The sequence below is a fragment of the Colletotrichum acutatum genome, assembly GCF_030867785.1.
Source record: "Colletotrichum acutatum strain CBS 112980 chromosome Unknown BDZ83scaffold_20, whole genome shotgun sequence".
NCBI classification, from domain to species: domain Eukaryota; kingdom Fungi; phylum Ascomycota; class Sordariomycetes; order Glomerellales; family Glomerellaceae; genus Colletotrichum; species Colletotrichum acutatum.
Window position 1 is genome coordinate 338,133 of NW_026849014.1, and position 16,094 is coordinate 354,226.

A 16,094-nucleotide genomic window follows, 5' to 3' on the forward strand; every position below is an offset into this window, starting at 1 on the left:
CCGTCTGATTACCGCTGGATGGAGCAGCGCCGCCACCACCGCCGTTGGAAGGTTCCGGCGTCGGTGCGCTCGTCGAGGAGGCTGTCGAAAGTGTCGGACCTGATGGGACGGAGGGGGTTGGCGTGTCGTCTGAGGCTGTCGAGGAGGAGCCTGGCACGGACGTGGTTCGCGTATCTGCTGGAGAAGAAGAAGACGTAGTGGTAGCAGGAGCTGGAGGGAGCAAATTGGTCGATGCGGTATACAGGTAAACGAGGGAATCCCACGGCAAGCCCTTCTCGCGACATCCCCAGAGTGTCTTGTCTTGGGTGCCCTCTTTCCGGCGGAACTCCTGGCAGTCCCCGTTCAAGCTGTTCGTTGACGTGCTATAGTTTTTCCAGATACTATTAGTGTCATCTTCCCACGACAAAGAAGAAGAGGTGAGGCAACATGTCATGTTGTCTTGGGAAGCGCGGGGACGTACCAGCACAATGTATCCCTTCCGCGAGTCTGAGATGGAAATGGGCTGCACATGGAGTGACCGTGAGGCAAACACGCGGTTGCCAAGGCTGCTCCACAGGCTAGATAATCATTTTGTATGGTGCAGCGGGTGTCTTCATCGCAAGTACGTGATCGTACCACTGAGGCAGCCGAAAGAGATGTTCATCAGCATACCGTTGAGACCAGGATCCTCGGATGGTGCTTTTGTCTACCAAAGGCCAAGATTGGTGTTTTAATGGTGGGAATAGAAGAAGGTAGAACACTAACCAAGACCTGTCTCTTTAGATAGGGTGAATAAGCCGCATGTATTTGAGCCTATGGTCACGGCCGTGGTAAGGGGTCTCTGCTCCAGTCTCTTTACGACGGCATTTGAATTCATGAATACCGGCGTCAGCTGCGGCCGTGGCCATCGATTTGCCCTCGGTAGTGCGGGACTGCTGTCGTTGACTCCGAGCTGTGTCGATAGTTCTATCAGGTTAGGACGCCAGAATCCAAAGGTTTCGGCCGTCGGTATACTAGCCGCAACGACGAAGAGCAGAACCGAGAGGGTCTGCATCGTCGGAAGTTTGACCAACAAGAGGTAGTAACTAAGATGATTTTGTTAGAATCAACGTGTTGATGGGGCGAGGGGGGGGGGGGGATGAAGATTTGACGAAAGAGATGGGAAATCGAGGCGGAGGCTGGCAAAAAGGGGTTGCCCTTGATTTTATTCGCAGCTTTGGCCATGCGTCTTTGTTCCTCTCTCAGAGAGAACAGTGACCATGTAAGGCGGAACAGTTTGATGGAAGTGCTGTTTGTGGTATGTTCGATCGCGAGTTTGATCCGAGCTGCGCTAATTTCCCTTCTCTAAGAGGGAGGGTGGTACAAACACGTTCTCGTGGTGTTTGCCTTTATGTTTCTTCCTCATCTGCTTGAGCGCAAACAAGTTCTCATCCAGTCACTCGGTCCTCACTTGATTTTGACACTATAAAGTCCGTTTGGTACTATGCTTTTCTTTGAAAAGTTTGTGGTACCGCATCCTAGGCTGTCTCCCCTTTCCTCCTTGCTTTTGAAAAGTTTGGTCGAGCACTTCCACTTACTTGAACCTCGGAGGTATCGCAAGTCGCCGAGTCTCTACGTCGGTTATTATTCACACGCGAAGGCGACCGTATCTTGCATTTCTTGGCGAAGCGATGGAATAAGTCTAATGCTGTATCACCTCTCTCGCCACATCATTGTTGTTCCTCACAGCCAACCATTTTGTCACCACTCATCAATTGATTTCAACGCAGATTCCATGGGAGAAGATCAAGGAACTCTAGTTCTTGCTACTTCTATGCTATTGACCATGGTGATTCTAGGTCTCCATTGTGACACTGCGTCCTCGCCATTTGACCCGATTCCAGCCATAACCCATCCCATAATACCGCTTCCTTATAAAATGCGCAAAACCCTGAGAGATGAATAGATCCATTGAATTTGAATCGAAGAAAGAGACATACAAGGAACTACTCGCAGAGATCCCGATATGACTCTTCAACTTCAAGCTCAGACTCGGTTCGGTTGACAGAACTGGGATTCTTGGTTACGACAATCTGGTAAGTGTTGGCGCTGCCTTGGCCGAAGATGATGACCATGTAAGCCAGAAAGAACTCGAACGTCTAACAATTTACACTGAATGTCAACAGTTCATAGACCTCAAGACAAGAAGGGGGCTCAGAGAGAAAGAGTTGTGGAAGAAGACTCACCCGGTAGATCTTGGAGCCATACATGGCCACCAGAGCCTCCCGGTTTCGCACAAAGTTACCGTACCACTTCCGGACCGTCTCAGAGTAGTGGCGACCGACGTTTTCCATACGATTGACTCTCAAACCGGCGCTATCGAGCCGTTGGATCAAGGATGCGAGCGAGGCATAGGGAACGGCGTCGAGGCAGACGTACTTGGCCATCAGGAGTCTCCAAACGAGATCCTCGTACTGCCAGGACTCATTCGCGCCCGAGACCTCGAGGAAGAAGATGCCGTTATCGGCGAGCAGGCCGTGAATGTGCTGGAAGAAGTCTGCATACTCGCAGGGACCCATGTGCAGAGCCATGAAGTTGCCGGGGCCCTTGTGCTCGGCCAAATGCGTACAAACAATCTTCTTGTAGCCGCCTCTGATGTGAGGGATATTGGTGTACTCGCCGGTTTGGTTGAGACCAGTGAACGGGACGTGCAGGAAGATACGACGAGCGTAGTTGGCGAACGCTTCCCAGCCGTAGCCGATGCTGAGGACTCTGTCGTACGGGTTGAGGTGAATCTTTTCGCAGATGACGCCGAGCTTGTTGTTCTCGGGCTCTTCGAGAGATTCTTGCTGGTTGGTGTCGCGGACGAGACCGGAAGTGTACATCATCCGGGGTCCCAGGAAGCCGCGGAGTATGCCTAGATCGAGTCTCTCGTGGGCTGGGTGGATGTATCCGTCATCTGGGTACATAATGATTAGGCGTTTATAATGTGACTTGGGTGGGATTAGAGAGAAATTTACCATGAAAGTAGAGATCCTTAACAACCTTTGGGATGAGCTTGAAGAGAGCGAAGTAAATGAAACCGAAGGTCAGACGGAAAGAAGCCCAGTCATGTCTCTTCTCGAGGATAGCCAGGGTGTCTCCGTCCATCTTAACGTCTCCATCGAGGTAGGTCTGGCAAAAAGTTGCCATCGGGATCTTTCTCTTGCCGCGGTACTTGAAATTTGCCGGATGCTTGTAGGTCATGTAGTATTCGATAGGACGACCGGGCAGGACGGCCTCGCTGATGCGAGGGCTGACGGCGGAGGCAATGAGCCAGATGGGGGCAGTGACGGGGACTGCTATAAAAGCGGCCAGAACGAGGTCGATGATGATTCCTCCTCCGGTGCCGAAGGAGAGGTAGAGCACCTGAAGTACGATGACGTACCCCAGGGCTAAGCTTTGACTGAGGGAAGGCATCTTGGCTGTGGTGGGTTGGATGGTAAGTAGGAGGTTCGAGAGATTGGAGACGTGAGAAGCTATTTATAACAGATACCTCTCATCATTGCTTAGTCGCTCGCACGTATTCATAGCATGATACAAGGCTATAACCGGATCGTGACTGATACTAGAGCGGGACTTGGGAATTCTTAACATTGCTCAGTCTTTTATACGTATTCGTTGTGCGATATGTTATTGTTACCGGAGCGTGACTGATTTTGAAGCGGTACTTTAAGCGCCCCGACATTGCTTAGTCGCTTGTGCATATTCGTGGAAAGATAGGGTCTCATCTCGATCTCAAGTTATAAAGCACCTCGTAGGTCTTCAAACATGGTTGAATGTCAACTTTGGATAGATATTCCGTCGAAACGACAAAACTCCTTTGCGGGCTTTCAAGCATACCATGCAACGCTAATCTGTATCAGGATGAAGGGCATTAGTTTGCCAGACTGTAAGCAAGAAGAAAGAAAAGCCAGCCGAATTGGTCAGCAGAATGATGTGAAAGCATATGGCTTTGGAATTAGAAGATTATTTGGCTCCGTGTATTTTGTCCATGCAAGACACCACCTTGGCTTCCTCCTTTTCTCTGACTCTCTCACACACACTTCACAATGCATTCTTCCAGAACTAAGCGCAGTAACTTTCAAGAGGACCAACAGCAGCATAATCATACAATAAAAGTCTCTTTATTGCATTTTGAAAATGCCTATGAATCAACCAATCCCTTCTTCCACCGAATATTTGTTTGGATCAGCTCTCCAAGCAAACTTTGGTTGAGAAAGTACGTTTTGGGGGACGTTGGATGGATGTTGGAAGATTAAAGATGGTGTGGGGATGCAACCGTATGCGGGGAGCCGACAGAGAGGGGGGGGGGGGCTTACCCCAACTTTGGGGGCTATGCGTTCATTTAGCGACTCCAAAAGGTACAAAGAGGCAGTCTTGAGGAGTTGGAAATAGCTTCATTTGATATCCTGAACGGAAAAAATTCCAAAAGTTCTAGCCGCAGTGGGTCGAGCGTCTCTCTATAGACCATCAATCCAAATAGCGCAATCCGCAAGTCTGCACTAGATCTTGTTCCACCAAACCATTTTACCCTATAACTCAGGAGGTATATCCAAAGAACCACATGCTTACACAACTTCAACCTTGCAGATACAAACGTCCCTCCCAGGGCCTCAAAACCGTCTTGCCGCCCTCGGAAGCAACCCTCTCCTTGACATCGTCGTAGTTTCCGACCCGGATCTTGCCGCCCTCGCTGGGTACCTCGACCGCCTGCTCCTCGCCCGTGAAGTTCAGCACCACAACGGCGCTCCGGCCCCCGCGCGACTTCTTATACACAAACGTCTCCTTATTCTCAACATCAAACAGCTCAAACGCGCCGTGCGTGAGAAGATCGCCCTCCTCCTTGCGCAACTTCAGCATCTCGCGCCAGAAGTTCAGCACCGAGCCCGGTTCCTTTTCTTGCTTGGCGACGTTGATGGACCGGTACTCGTCGTGGACGCGCATCCACGCGCCGTCCTTGTTGTCCGTGAAGCCGGCGTACGGCTTGTCGTCCCACTGCATCGGGATGCGCGCGTTGTCGCGGCCGAGCAGGTTGATGCCGTCCATGACGTACTTGAGCATGTCGCTGCCCTCGCCAAATTCCTTCTTGATATCGTCGTAGTAGTTGAGCGCCTCAATGTCCTTGTAGTCTTCGATGCCCCAGCTGCGCGAGACGTTGGTCATGCCGATCTCCTGGCCCTGGTAGACGAAGAGCGTGCCCGTCTGCGAGCACATCATGAGCGCCAGCATCTTGGCCGACGTCTCCCGCCACTCGGGCTTGTCGCTGCCCCAGCGCGAGACAGATCTTCCCTGGTCGTGGTTCTCGCAAAAGGCCGTCGTCCAGCCGTCGGTGCCCTCGATGAATTGCTGCCACTTCGCCACGATGCGCTTGAGCTCGGGCAAGGTCCACTTCTGCGCCTGGTACTTGTAGCCAACGCCCTGGCCGAGGTCGACAATGTCGAACTGGAAGACCATGTCGAGCTGGCGGTCGGCGGCGCTGATGAACTTGAGGACGTGTTTCGGGTCCGGGGTGTGGGGGAGCTCGCCAACGGTGACGGTGTCGTAGTGGTTGAGGACTTTTGCGTTCATCTCGCGCAGAAACTCGTGTATCCGCGGGCCGTTGCAGTAGATCATGTAGGCGGGCTGCTCGTAGGCGTTCTTGTTCATGATGGGGGCGTCGCGGAAGTCGACGCCCTTGCTGTACATGTTGACCGTGTCGATGCGGAAGCCGTCGACGCCTTTGTCGAGCCAGAAGCGCATGGCGTTCTCGTAAATGGCCTCGCGCGTCTCCTCGTTCTCCCAGTTGAGGTCGGGCTGCTCCTTGGCAAAGAGGTGGAGGTAGTACTCGCCCGTGGGCTCGTCCCACTCCCATGTGCTACCGCTGAAGTGGCTTCGCCAGTTGGTGGGAGGCAGGCGGGTGCCGTCCTCGGCGTAGCGGGGTGGCTTCCAGATATACCAGTTCCGCTTGGGGTTCGTTTTTGAGGATCTCGACTCTTGAAACCACTTGTGCTGGTCTGAGGTGTGGTTGACGACGAGGTCGAGGATGAGCTTCATGCCGCGCTTGTGGCATTCCTCAATGAGGACCTCCATGTCGCGGACGGTGCCGTAGGGGCGGTGGACATCCTGGTAATCGGAAATATCGTAGCCCATATCGACCTGCGGACTGGCGTACATGGGTGAGACCCAGACGATGTCGGTGCCCAGGTCCTTGAGGTAATCGACCTTGTCAATCATGCCCTGGACGTCACCGAGGCCATCTCCGTTGCCGTCCTTGAAGCTGGCGGGGTAGATTTGGTAGATGACGGCATCCTTCCACCAGGCTCTGCTGGCGTTGTTCAGAGTTATTGAACCCATACCGAAAACCAGTCTGACAGAGCTGCTGAAAGTCAGTCTACCTAGAGAGATTGCAATTGGGTGTGAAAGAGAGAGAGAGAGAGAGGAGGGGGAAAAAGAAGGGAGAAGGAAGTGGGACAGTAGATATGCTCAGTACAGAGTAGAGGAGCGCAGGGCAGACAGAGCAACACACCAGAACTAGCTTGCGAGCTCAAAAAAGGGTTGCGCACCTGGAAGCTCCTCGCTCTGACTTATATACATACCTACATCCTCACAAACCGGGCCACAGTCGATCTAAGCACGGGGGCGCAACTGTCTTTCCCCGCCCCCTCTCTCGCTCTCTCTTTGACCTCGCTCTGTCTCTCAAGTTGGATCCAAGTCAGAAAAAAAGGTGGTCGAAAGACACTGGCAATAACCGAGGCGGGACACGAAACGTCGTGCGTGTGTGGGCCACGGTGCGGAAGATCGTCCCTCTCGATGACAGGCCGGTGCATGCAAGCGCTGCATGCGGGTGGTGGCCCTTGGTCCTCCTTGGAGTCAGTCCCGAGTTTACTTGCTGCCCGCGCGGGGTGGGCGGCCACCTAATCGTGCTAATTAACTGTGTTTGCTAAGGTGCGCGTTCGACGGCTTAATGGTGTGTGGGTGGTGGTGCGCGCTGGGCCGACCAATGACTTGGCCTGAAAGGAGCTCAATTCTCGCTGTAAAGTCTGGGGAAAATACCATTGGCTCCCCCCGCGCCGTGCGGACTGTTCTTGGAACCATGGTCCATGTGTGTGCCCCGCGGCGAGGTATCCGTTAGTTCTTTGGGGTTGTCGAGTTGTGGTGTGGGTGGTGTGTAGGAAGTAGGTAGGTGGTGCGTGGTGCTGCGTGGTGCTGCGTGTGTATGGTTGTGTGTGCGAATAATACAGGCGAAGAAAAAGAGCGAACTCCACGCCCAACCCAGGGGCGCGGGTTGGGTTAGCGGGTAAGATAGGCGGACGGGAAAACTCTCGCTAAAATTGTAGATCGGTGCGGTGCCGACCCCTTCTTTATTTGGAGAGTTATTGGAGTATTGGAGAGTCTTGGACCTTCTTCCTTGTGATGGATGTTCATGTGCCGTGCCTCTTGTGAGATTTCTGTCTATTAACTAAGCTTACCATCCGGTTTACAAACCTATTACAACTTATCCGTCCAACGAAATCCAACCATCCAACCCAACCCAACCCAGACAAGCTAGCTAGCTACCTTACTACAAGGTCCGTAAAACTTGCGCACACTTACACCGTGAGATGATCCCAAGGATGGCCACACAGCTTGGGCAAACTTTGCGCCGAGAAAGAGTGCTTAACATTGCCACTCTCATCCAAGTGGTGTCATTTACCTCCCACTCAGTTCCTACCTTACTTAGCAGCCCGTGGTTGCTGCCGTGCCGTTCTCCCATAACGCCAAGCCTCCAGATGGACGATGTCTGGAAATCCAAGGAGGGGTTGTGAGACCAACTTCCCGCGCAAAAAAGAGAGTAAAGAGGACCACGTTGTTCCTTCAACCATGACTCCTCTTCACACACACACGGACGCACACGACCTCTCTCTATTCGCGGATGCGTTATCCGCTTTTTGCCTACCGCCTCCCATACCTCCGTCTGATCTACCGTCACGGGAGATTCTCCGACGACAGCTCCGACGACATGCGTCAAACCACACTTGCTCATAATTCTTCCCTCCTGGCCTATCCTCTTCTTCTTTTTCTCGGTACGACTCGGTCTCTCTGCCTCACCTTACCTTACCTTAGTCACAAACAAGTCCGAACCCTATCTCTCCCCGCCCCGAGGTTCAACCGCTTCAGCCGAACCTCCTCCTCCTCCTCCTCCTCTTCTTCTTCTTCACCAGCTTTATCCGGCCGGCTTGTTGAGACGACCGTTCCGGTGGGAGGGTGTTCCCTTATACTCGTTCGGGAAATAACATCAATCCACCCCCAAGATAGGTAGATATACGGCGTGGCAGGGTAACACTGATGAACCTCCCTGAAAGCTTGTTGTCACTTATCAACGACGCCAGACGGGAATATGAACCTTCGCCCTAAACTTTGCCCACCTTGCGGCTCCGCACCTTACCTTGCCGCATGCCACTTTCTGTTTCTCCGACTTCGATCTTCCCTCGCAACCTAACTTGTTATTGTACAAGGCAAGTTTGATGTGAAGGTAACCTAACTGCCCGGCCTCACAACTTCAGAGGCCCGAACCGTAAGCAGCTCAACCTAGCTCGGTTTCTCACAGTTGCTGGGAATTTCTGGGATTAAGTTCACGTTCAGTCCCCCGAATCCACCCACGCGGGGTACCCTACCCTCCTTACCTTAGCTTCGTACGGATACACGTGTGAATGCATTGTAGGGCCGATGATCTAGTCGGATATCGAGGCACCCTATCGAAACCCCTGGTTGACGTCCGGAAATGCTCAGGCAGGTCAGATAGATAGCTGCACCTCCAGGTTCGGCCGACTGCCCGCCGAAGTGGGCAAAATGGTAGTCTTTAGAGTTCCGGATAAGTTTCAAGTCATGTGCCATTTTTGTGTAATTCCCTATCCTATCATACTTAATACTACAAACCGCCAGAATAGACGCAAGACGCTTTTTGGAGTTCCCCGGTTCCCAGGCGAATGAACGCTCTTGGAACACCCTACTGTCGCCTCAAAATAAATGAGCAACCCCTTCGGGCAATTCCGAGCTTTTCCTACTCCTCGTCGTCATCATCAGCATCTGCCATGCTGGTGTCTGCAGCAGGTTGTGTCTTGTCAGCCTCGTCATCAGAGTCTGCGCCCGCTCCATTCTTCTTTGGGGCTTCATCCTCGTCCTCGTCCTCGTCGCTCTCAATGACCCTGCCCCGCCTAGACCGTGAGCTTTGCTGCCGCCTGCTGATTCCGCCATCCTCATCGTCCTCCTCATCGGCGTCTCTGTTGTTGTCAACCTCCATCTTGTCCTCGTCATCGCCGCCCTTGTCTTCGGCGTCAGAAAGAGGAGAGCTGGCCTTTTCGAGTGCCCTCTCTGCACGATCCAAGGGATCCTCGTCCTCATCCTCGTCATCGCTGTCAACAATAATCTCCGCAGACTTGTACTTGCTGTTCACCGTAGACTCCTTCTTTGTAAGGCGGCGCTTCTTCTTTGTTGGGCGTTCCTCGCCAGAGTCTTCACCGTCCGTCTCGGTGGCCTTCTTCTTGCGTGATCCTCTCTTGGGGCGGCTTTCGCCATCGCCCCTTGGCGCCACCTTCTTCTTCCTCTTGACCTTGTCGCCAGTCTCGCTGTCGGTCGTCATTTCGGCTTCCTGTCGAGCCTTTTCCTCCTCGGCACGACGCTCTGCAATCTCTCTGTCCCTTGCCGCGATTTCTTCTCTCTCCCTTCTGATCTTCTCCTGTCTCTCGCGTTGCTTGTCGAGAGCCTGTTGTCGTTCCTCCTCTCGTTTCCGAAGCTCGGCTTGACGCTGCTCGAGAGCGGCTTGCAACTTCTCTTTGTTCTTTTCCTCGTACTCCTTTTGGCTGGCGATAGCTCGCTCCAACTGCTTGCGTTGAGTGTTGCGGGCCATGTTGGCACGCTGCTCGACATCGTGTTTAGGGTAAGGAGTCTGCGGATGGCTTGCGATCTCGTCGAGAGCAGAGATTGCAGATTCAAGCCCAGTTGCAGCCTCTTGAAGTTGCGCCAGCGTCCGCTGGTTCTCATTGAGGGCATAAACGGTAGTTGCCATTTGGATCTGAACGAAGGCCACATTGAACTTGTAGTGAACCTGTTCCGGTGCTGCCTCAAGTGCCTACAAATCATGTTAAAAGCTGTAGATAAGATTGCCTGGAGACGGTCATTTTACCTTTTGTGCGTACTTGAGCGCCTCGTGGTACGCGTCCAGGAGCTTCTCGGATCGGCCCTTGTTGAGCCAAGTACGACCCAGACAGGCGAGAATAACGGGATCGTTACCCTTGCCCTCTTTCGACAAAGCAACCTCGTAATTCTCGATGGCCTTGGAGTACTGCCTGAGCTCGCCATAGATGTGACCAAGGTTGACGTAGACATGTGCATCCTTGATAGTGTCCCGAATCTTGACGAAAATACCCAAGGCCGTCTTGTAATCCTTCTTGTCCTCGACCAACGCGATGGCAATACCCTGTGCTGCGTACGCATTCTTGGGGTCCAGAGAAAGGGCCTTCTCGAAAAACTCAACCGCTTTGCTGTATGTGGCGCTCCTCTTGGCCTTGTCACTGTCGCTTTCACGTCGCATCTCTCGAGCTTGGATCAGGTACAAGTTGCCCATGCCAACCAAAGCATAGCGATCATGCTTATCGTAGTTCTGTAGTGTGTGCTTGTAATGACGGAATTCATGGTCCTCGTTGATGTTGTGTGGGCGCTTTCTAGAGTGTACCTTGCCCATGTACCAGCCGTACAAGGCTCGAACCTCGAGGTCCTGAGGGTTTTCTTGGTACAGCTTGGCAACGGCGTCAGGTCCCTCCTTGTTGGGGTTCCTACGGAGCTTGATATACGCAAGTCTGGTCCTGGCGTCGGTATAATCGTCGTGGCGTTTCAGCAAACCTTCGTATACCTCAGTGGCTTTGTCGTAAATACTTTGTGACTCGTAGCTTCGACCAAGGTTGAAGCTGATCGTGGTGACCAAAGCATCCGTGTCGATCTCTTGGTCCTTCTCGCCAATTTTCATGCAAGCACCCAGAGCCGCCTCAAACATTTCGCTAGCCTGCTCGTGCTTCTCAGACTGCGAGTAAAAGCAACCGATATTGTTGAGGAGCTGCGGGGGAAGGAACTTGCGAAGAGCTGCGCGATTCTCGGCCTCATCTTCGATTCCAGTCGGACGTTCTTCCTCTGGAATTTGGTCGAGTTCTAGCGCCTCGACTTGAAGAAGACACTGCTGAGCTCTTTCGGGGAACTCATGCTCGTACAGCCGGGCCAGATTCAACAAGACCGCAGCGTCTGGGGACATCCCCTTCTTGCTGTCCTTCCAAGCACCTCGCACGCCCTCTAGAAGCGAAATCGCCTTCTTCATCTCGGCCGACTTATCCTCCTTGCCGTCCGCGTCTTCGTTCGCGAAGACTTCTTCCGCGTACAAAGTGCCCAGCAAGATCATAGCTTCGTGGTTCTTGGACTGCTGAATTATCTTTTCCAACCGCAGCTTAGCTTCGCCGAGGTCGCCTCGGAGCACTGCTAGCTGGGCAGCACCGAACTTCGCAGGCATGTAGCCACGCTCGGCACCGCCACGTGCATCGTCAGCTCGCCGGTAGAAGTCACTAGCGCGTTCTGGGTCGCCAGTGTAATGCTCCTTTCTTGCCAAGAGATACCAGCCGTCACTTGCGATCGCATTGACATCGGTGTATTGAATGGCCTTGTGTGCGAGCGAGTCTACAGTGCCGAGCTGTTTGCGCGACAGGAAGTAGCCGGCAAAGGTAGCGCATGTCAGCGGCATGCTCTTGTCGAGCTTGAAAGACTTCTGGGTGTACTCGGTCATTGCTTTCTTGTATAGGTGCAGGAACTCGGGACTGTTCGTAGGGATGCGGCTGCTGGCGTCAAGATGGTAGAGACCGAGAAGAATGTTTCCAACCTTGTGCTCGGGATTGATCTCGATGCATCGCTCCCAAGCAAGTTTAGCATCGTCCTTGAAGCCCAGCTGCCAGAAACAGCAGCCAATGCCTATCCTCGGATCGGGGTCGACGAAGTTGGGCATCTTCTGCAGAACCTCTTGGTAGCTTGCCAGGGACTCCGGGTACTTGCCGAGTGAGAAGAAAGTTCGCGCCTTGCCCATCACCGCGAGCATATTCTTCCCTTGCGACACGCGGATGGCGTCTTCGAAAGCCTTGAGTGCTGATCGCAACAAGTCCGCCTTTTCAGAGTCCACCTGCCCGTGACCTGTTGCCTTAGGGGTCTGCAGAGACGCTCTAAGGAGCTGCAGAACTCCGCGAGCCAGGAACAGAGGAGGGTACGCTGGGTTGATGCGCGACGCATCGTTTAGCGTAGAGGTCGCCAGTTGCAGGTAATATTCTTTCGTCTTGGCTTCGGAAGCCAGCTCGCCATCAGGCGGCACTCTCGGCGCTTCGCGACTCTTCCACAGATACATCCAGCAGAGGCATCCAATCATGCTAAGCTTTTCTCTGGGGTTGTTGTCACGCATCGCGTTTCCACCTCGGACCAGCATCTCGATAGCATGGTCAATCTTCTTCTGCTTGGCGTAGGCCAATGCAACGGTCATCCAGTAGGTTCGAGCGGCGCGTTCGTTTTCGAAAAGGGTGCAGAGTTCGGTGGGATCATCGAAAAGCTCGAGGAGATCGATTTCGACGGCTTCGTCTTCGGCTTCGCCTTGAACCGGGACGTCGATGGCGGCTGGGATGTCAGAAAACCGCTTGCTGACGGGCGCGCTGGCTGCGCCATTGGTGCCATTCATCGCGCCGTTCCTGAGGGCTGACATTTTGGCGGATGGGAGGCTATGACATGCCTCGAATAAGTTTGGTGATGTAGTGGATGAAAAAGTAAGGCAATCTATAAATTCGGGGGAAACTGGGATGAGGCTGAGAAAGATCAATCCGTCGCGTAGTACTTGCCTGCCACGCCTGCTCAGCTGGCCTTGCACATGGGTCCATAAAAGACGCTAGGGGGACTCTTGCAGTGCAGCTGTTGACCAACGTTGATCAAGTTTTGATTGGTCAATCTGCGATTAGATGTCTCAGGTACAGGCGTCACTGACGAATTTACAGCCCTGCGATATGTACTATATACTTTTATGCTCACTTACACGCTCTCATGTCTTCAATTCGCCACGAGATGAGTTATTCTAAAAGAATAGCCAAGCTTTCCGATTTACCATGATTTATTGCAATCATATGTGTGGAAGTCTTGAAGAGTCCTGTCGATCTTCGTTCTATGATACGGCCATTGCGCAGGCAAAAAAGACTCCTATATCGACTGGAATTCAGGCATAAGTTCTGGCTCATCAATACGGGCAGAAAAGAGGTGGAAAACTTCTGGTCCTACCATTTTCCTTTTGCCAAAAGAAATAGCTTAAACTGCCAATACCCTTCAAATACAGAAGTGAACCAGGACTTTGGACTGTCCAATAAGTCAGTGGGGGAAGGAGCAACTGAGGTTGCCCTGATCGACCGACAGAGGCAGGTGCGCCTTCACTGTCAACTTCTCAGCCAACCGGACACAAATTTGATTATTCCACACCACCTTTCACTTATGATTTTAATTTCTCGCAAAGTAAAATTGATCACTATTCGTCTTTTCCTATCTATCTTGTCTCTCAATTGAAAGAGGTGCCAAGCCAGCATTCGACCGCAATTGCGACCATCCGAACAGCTCTTATCCTTCACACAGGTCACCATGCCGGCCATTCCCAAAGCTAGGAAAGACAGGGATGGCGTCCTGGATGATTCTGTTCACAATCGGATCACCAGATCTCTGACAGTGCGACAGGTTGAGGAACCAAGCGGTCCATTGCCCCCGGTATCCCCAGTGCCGCCAGGATCTCCAGTCCAATGTTCTGGATGGGGATGCCTTAGTGAAGCACAGCAGGCTGGGATTCTTGTGACTATTGTTGTGGTATCCCTATCTCTTTTTCTTGGCCTGCTTTCCTTTCTACGATCGAAAAAGAAGCAGGACAATTGGGTTGATGGTGACCTCATCCTTGTCCGGCCCAAAAGACGACCGAGACCCAGAAGCCAAGCGGCCTCTATCAACTCCCAGCCCTCGCGCTTCTTCTTCAGACACGAGGGGCTAACAGCCACACAGCAGCCTCCTCAACTAATGATCGCTCATCCGACAGTTCTTCATATCCCCCCACCTCCTCCCCCGCCACTTCCGGTTCCCTTCCCAATGCCGATGCCGATGCCATTCCGACCACCTCAACCAATCTACCCATATCCGATGGCTTACCAGGCGAGCCAGTACCATCCGATGCGAGAGCAAGCCTTTGGACACTATCAAGTGCCCTCTGCAGTCCCGGCATTCCCGATCAATGTCCAGTACCAACAGCAACCGCAGCCTTATCCTCAAACCCAGCAACACCCTCATCATCCATGGAACCAGGGGCCTGGCCTTCAGCAAAGTGAGCAGCGCTCTCAACAGCCCCCGCGAAGAAGATCGTCACTTGCCCGAAGGCTCTTCAGTCTGTTCAATAACCCAGTCGGTAGAGCGTCAACAATTGCCAGCTCTGACTCGGACTCAACCCGAGCGCCGTCCATACGCAGCAGCCACCATTCGCGGACCTCAGCGACATCCATTGCTACGCCGCCTTCTCCTGAAGTGCGGACCAAGAGGGCTGCAACGCATGGAGCAGACGCGATGAGACCTCTTGAAGTGTCTCCTGCGATTGCCACAGTCCGGAGTGATGACTACATCACTCCTACAACTATGCAGGGTGTTTCGTCAGTCCCAGCCAATTCGGGTAGCGAAGCTCAAGATGAGTCGCGGGAGGGGGCCGCCACCACCGAGTCTCCGGCTAAGAAACAAGTCCAGGCTGAGCCTGTTGATACAAAGACATATCCGACTTCCACACAGAACTGCGGAGACACCGAGACTGGCGGAACCCATCATAGTCGTCCTGTTGCCAAGCCCCTTAAGAGGTATGATCTCTCGACTGAAGTCATGAATATAAAGCTGACGAGACACAGTGCTTTAAAGAATGGAAATAAAGCCGCTGCAGGAGTCAGATTAGGCAACATGGAGAACGATCAGAAGCTCTCGGCCAAAGGAGATAGGTAAGAGGCATCTCAATCTTAGATCTCGATATCTATTGACCTGGCCAGTGTTCACATGGACTTCGTGTCTAGCCGTACTTTTACTCCGCCAATAGCCGCGGAAGCCAGCTCGAGCAAGGGCAAAGAGTAAAGTACTTCTTCGGTCTTGTGACAGAACCGCAAGCTGATACGATTGATAGAGGGCAACGGCAGAGGAAACCTCTCGAAAAATGCAGACCCAAGGAGAACGCAGCCCGCGAGATTAGACGTGATCATCCAGACGCCTCAGTTACGGCTATGCATTTTGCTGAGGCGACGAAGAAGCCGGTACTGGGTCCTCAGAGCAGCCCAATCAAAACAGGAGAGAAGAAACATGACCAGGGCTCGAGTCCCAACCAGCACTTGCGGGGATTCTCGAGTAGAATTGAAGAACTTCGGTGAGCCGCACGAATTGAACCGCTAAAGGATTGGCGAGTGAATACTGACTGATCTTGAGATTCGATATGTCTATTTCTGATGTCACAGAGACCAGCGACTCGCTGAGCGACTACTCGCCGCCACCGTCTCCTCCGAGACCGATCCACCAGGGCGGTGGTAAGTATGCTCCTGAGCAGCTGCGAAGCAAGCCGTCGAGAAGAGCGTACTGAGCTACGGTGACAGACTTGACGACTGAGTTTTTGGCACGAACGGGCGGCGAAGGGGAACGGCTGATCCACGAAAGTGGTTTTCCCTGGCAGGAGTATGGAACAGGGTTCGGACCTTGTGAAGTATCGTGAGCTTCAGACAGCGACCTACTTACTGTCTAAGGGTTGGCGGTTTTGGTCCCGACAAGATAGGTGGAACAGCATGTGTATTACGCCACTTGCCTCACCAAAGCTTGTTTGAACCGATTTAGATAGGTATTGGAGTAAGGAAAAAGGGTTCAGATGTGCTACAAGGATGTAGAGCAATGCAGACAGACAGTTCGTCCATACCCAATGGAATGAGAGAAATTTGTGCAGCTGTGGTTCATAAAATATGCCGAGATGTGCACGAGTTGGAAATCACAGAGAAGCCCAGCGGGGTGCTGACTGCGGTAAAGCAGGGGTA

General features: G+C 52.9%; 4 protein-coding genes across 4 annotated transcripts; 1 reads left to right on the plus strand and 3 right to left on the minus strand.

Annotated features, from left to right (window-relative positions):
- Positions 1–1,752: 1,752 nt before the first annotated feature.
- BDZ83DRAFT_693774 (S-adenosyl-L-methionine-dependent methyltransferase) lies at positions 1,753–3,428 on the minus strand. The gene is made up of 3 exons (XM_060511339.1): positions 2,979–3,428; positions 2,205–2,917; positions 1,753–2,117 (listed from the first exon to the last, which is right to left on the minus strand). The coding sequence occupies exons 1-3, from the start codon at positions 3,415–3,417 to the stop codon at positions 1,965–1,967; spliced, it is 1,305 nt and encodes a 434-aa protein (XP_060368090.1). The 5' UTR covers positions 3,418–3,428; the 3' UTR covers positions 1,753–1,964.
- Positions 3,429–4,522: 1,094 nt separating this feature from the next.
- Positions 4,523–6,760, minus strand: BDZ83DRAFT_170850 (alpha amylase). The gene is made up of 2 exons (XM_060501469.1): positions 6,543–6,760; positions 4,523–6,355 (listed from the first exon to the last, which is right to left on the minus strand). The coding sequence occupies exon 2, from the start codon at positions 6,331–6,333 to the stop codon at positions 4,579–4,581; it is 1,755 nt and encodes a 584-aa protein (XP_060368091.1). The 5' UTR covers positions 6,334–6,355; positions 6,543–6,760; the 3' UTR covers positions 4,523–4,578.
- Positions 6,761–8,813: 2,053 nt separating this feature from the next.
- Positions 8,814–12,898, minus strand: BDZ83DRAFT_610962 (tetratricopeptide). Its single transcript, XM_060507626.1, has 2 exons — positions 10,142–12,898; positions 8,814–10,087 (listed from the first exon to the last, which is right to left on the minus strand). Exons 1-2 carry the CDS (start codon positions 12,734–12,736, stop codon positions 9,020–9,022), a joined length of 3,663 nt encoding a protein of 1,220 aa, XP_060368092.1. The 5' UTR covers positions 12,737–12,898; the 3' UTR covers positions 8,814–9,019.
- An 835-nt stretch (positions 12,899–13,733) lies between these two features.
- On the plus strand, positions 13,734–15,974 carry BDZ83DRAFT_790062 (uncharacterized protein). The gene is made up of 6 exons (XM_060515705.1): positions 13,734–14,891; positions 14,940–15,026; positions 15,075–15,152; positions 15,206–15,442; positions 15,502–15,599; positions 15,666–15,974. The coding sequence occupies exons 1-6, from the start codon at positions 14,074–14,076 to the stop codon at positions 15,779–15,781; spliced, it is 1,434 nt and encodes a 477-aa protein (XP_060368093.1). The 5' UTR covers positions 13,734–14,073; the 3' UTR covers positions 15,782–15,974.
- Positions 15,975–16,094: the final 120 nt, after the last annotated feature.

Excerpts from the sequence above, each read along its gene's own strand:
- BDZ83DRAFT_170850 (XM_060501469.1), bottom strand. The coding sequence starts at position 6,333 with ATGGGTTCAATAACTCTGAACAACGCCAGCAGAGCCTGGTGGAAGGAT.
- BDZ83DRAFT_610962 (XM_060507626.1), bottom strand. The coding sequence starts at position 12,736 with ATGTCAGCCCTCAGGAACGGCGCGATGAATGGCACCAATGGCGCAGCC. Across the intron at positions 10,088-10,141 it reads CGCTCAAGTACGCACAAAAG|GCACTTGAGGCAGCACCGGA; the intron begins GTAAAATGACCG and ends CATGATTTGTAG.
- BDZ83DRAFT_790062 (XM_060515705.1), top strand. The coding sequence starts at position 14,074 with ATGATCGCTCATCCGACAGTTCTTCATATCCCCCCACCTCCTCCCCCG. Across the intron at positions 14,892-14,939 it reads GTTGCCAAGCCCCTTAAGAG|TGCTTTAAAGAATGGAAATA; the intron begins GTATGATCTCTC and ends GACGAGACACAG. Across the intron at positions 15,600-15,665 it reads ACCGATCCACCAGGGCGGTG|ACTTGACGACTGAGTTTTTG; the intron begins GTAAGTATGCTC and ends CTACGGTGACAG.
- BDZ83DRAFT_693774 (XM_060511339.1), bottom strand. The coding sequence starts at position 3,417 with ATGCCTTCCCTCAGTCAAAGCTTAGCCCTGGGGTACGTCATCGTACTT. Across the intron at positions 2,918-2,978 it reads TAAGGATCTCTACTTTCATG|ATGACGGATACATCCACCCA; the intron begins GTAAATTTCTCT and ends TTATGTACCCAG. Across the intron at positions 2,118-2,204 it reads ATGGCTCCAAGATCTACCGG|ACGTTCGAGTTCTTTCTGGC; the intron begins GTGAGTCTTCTT and ends GTAAATTGTTAG.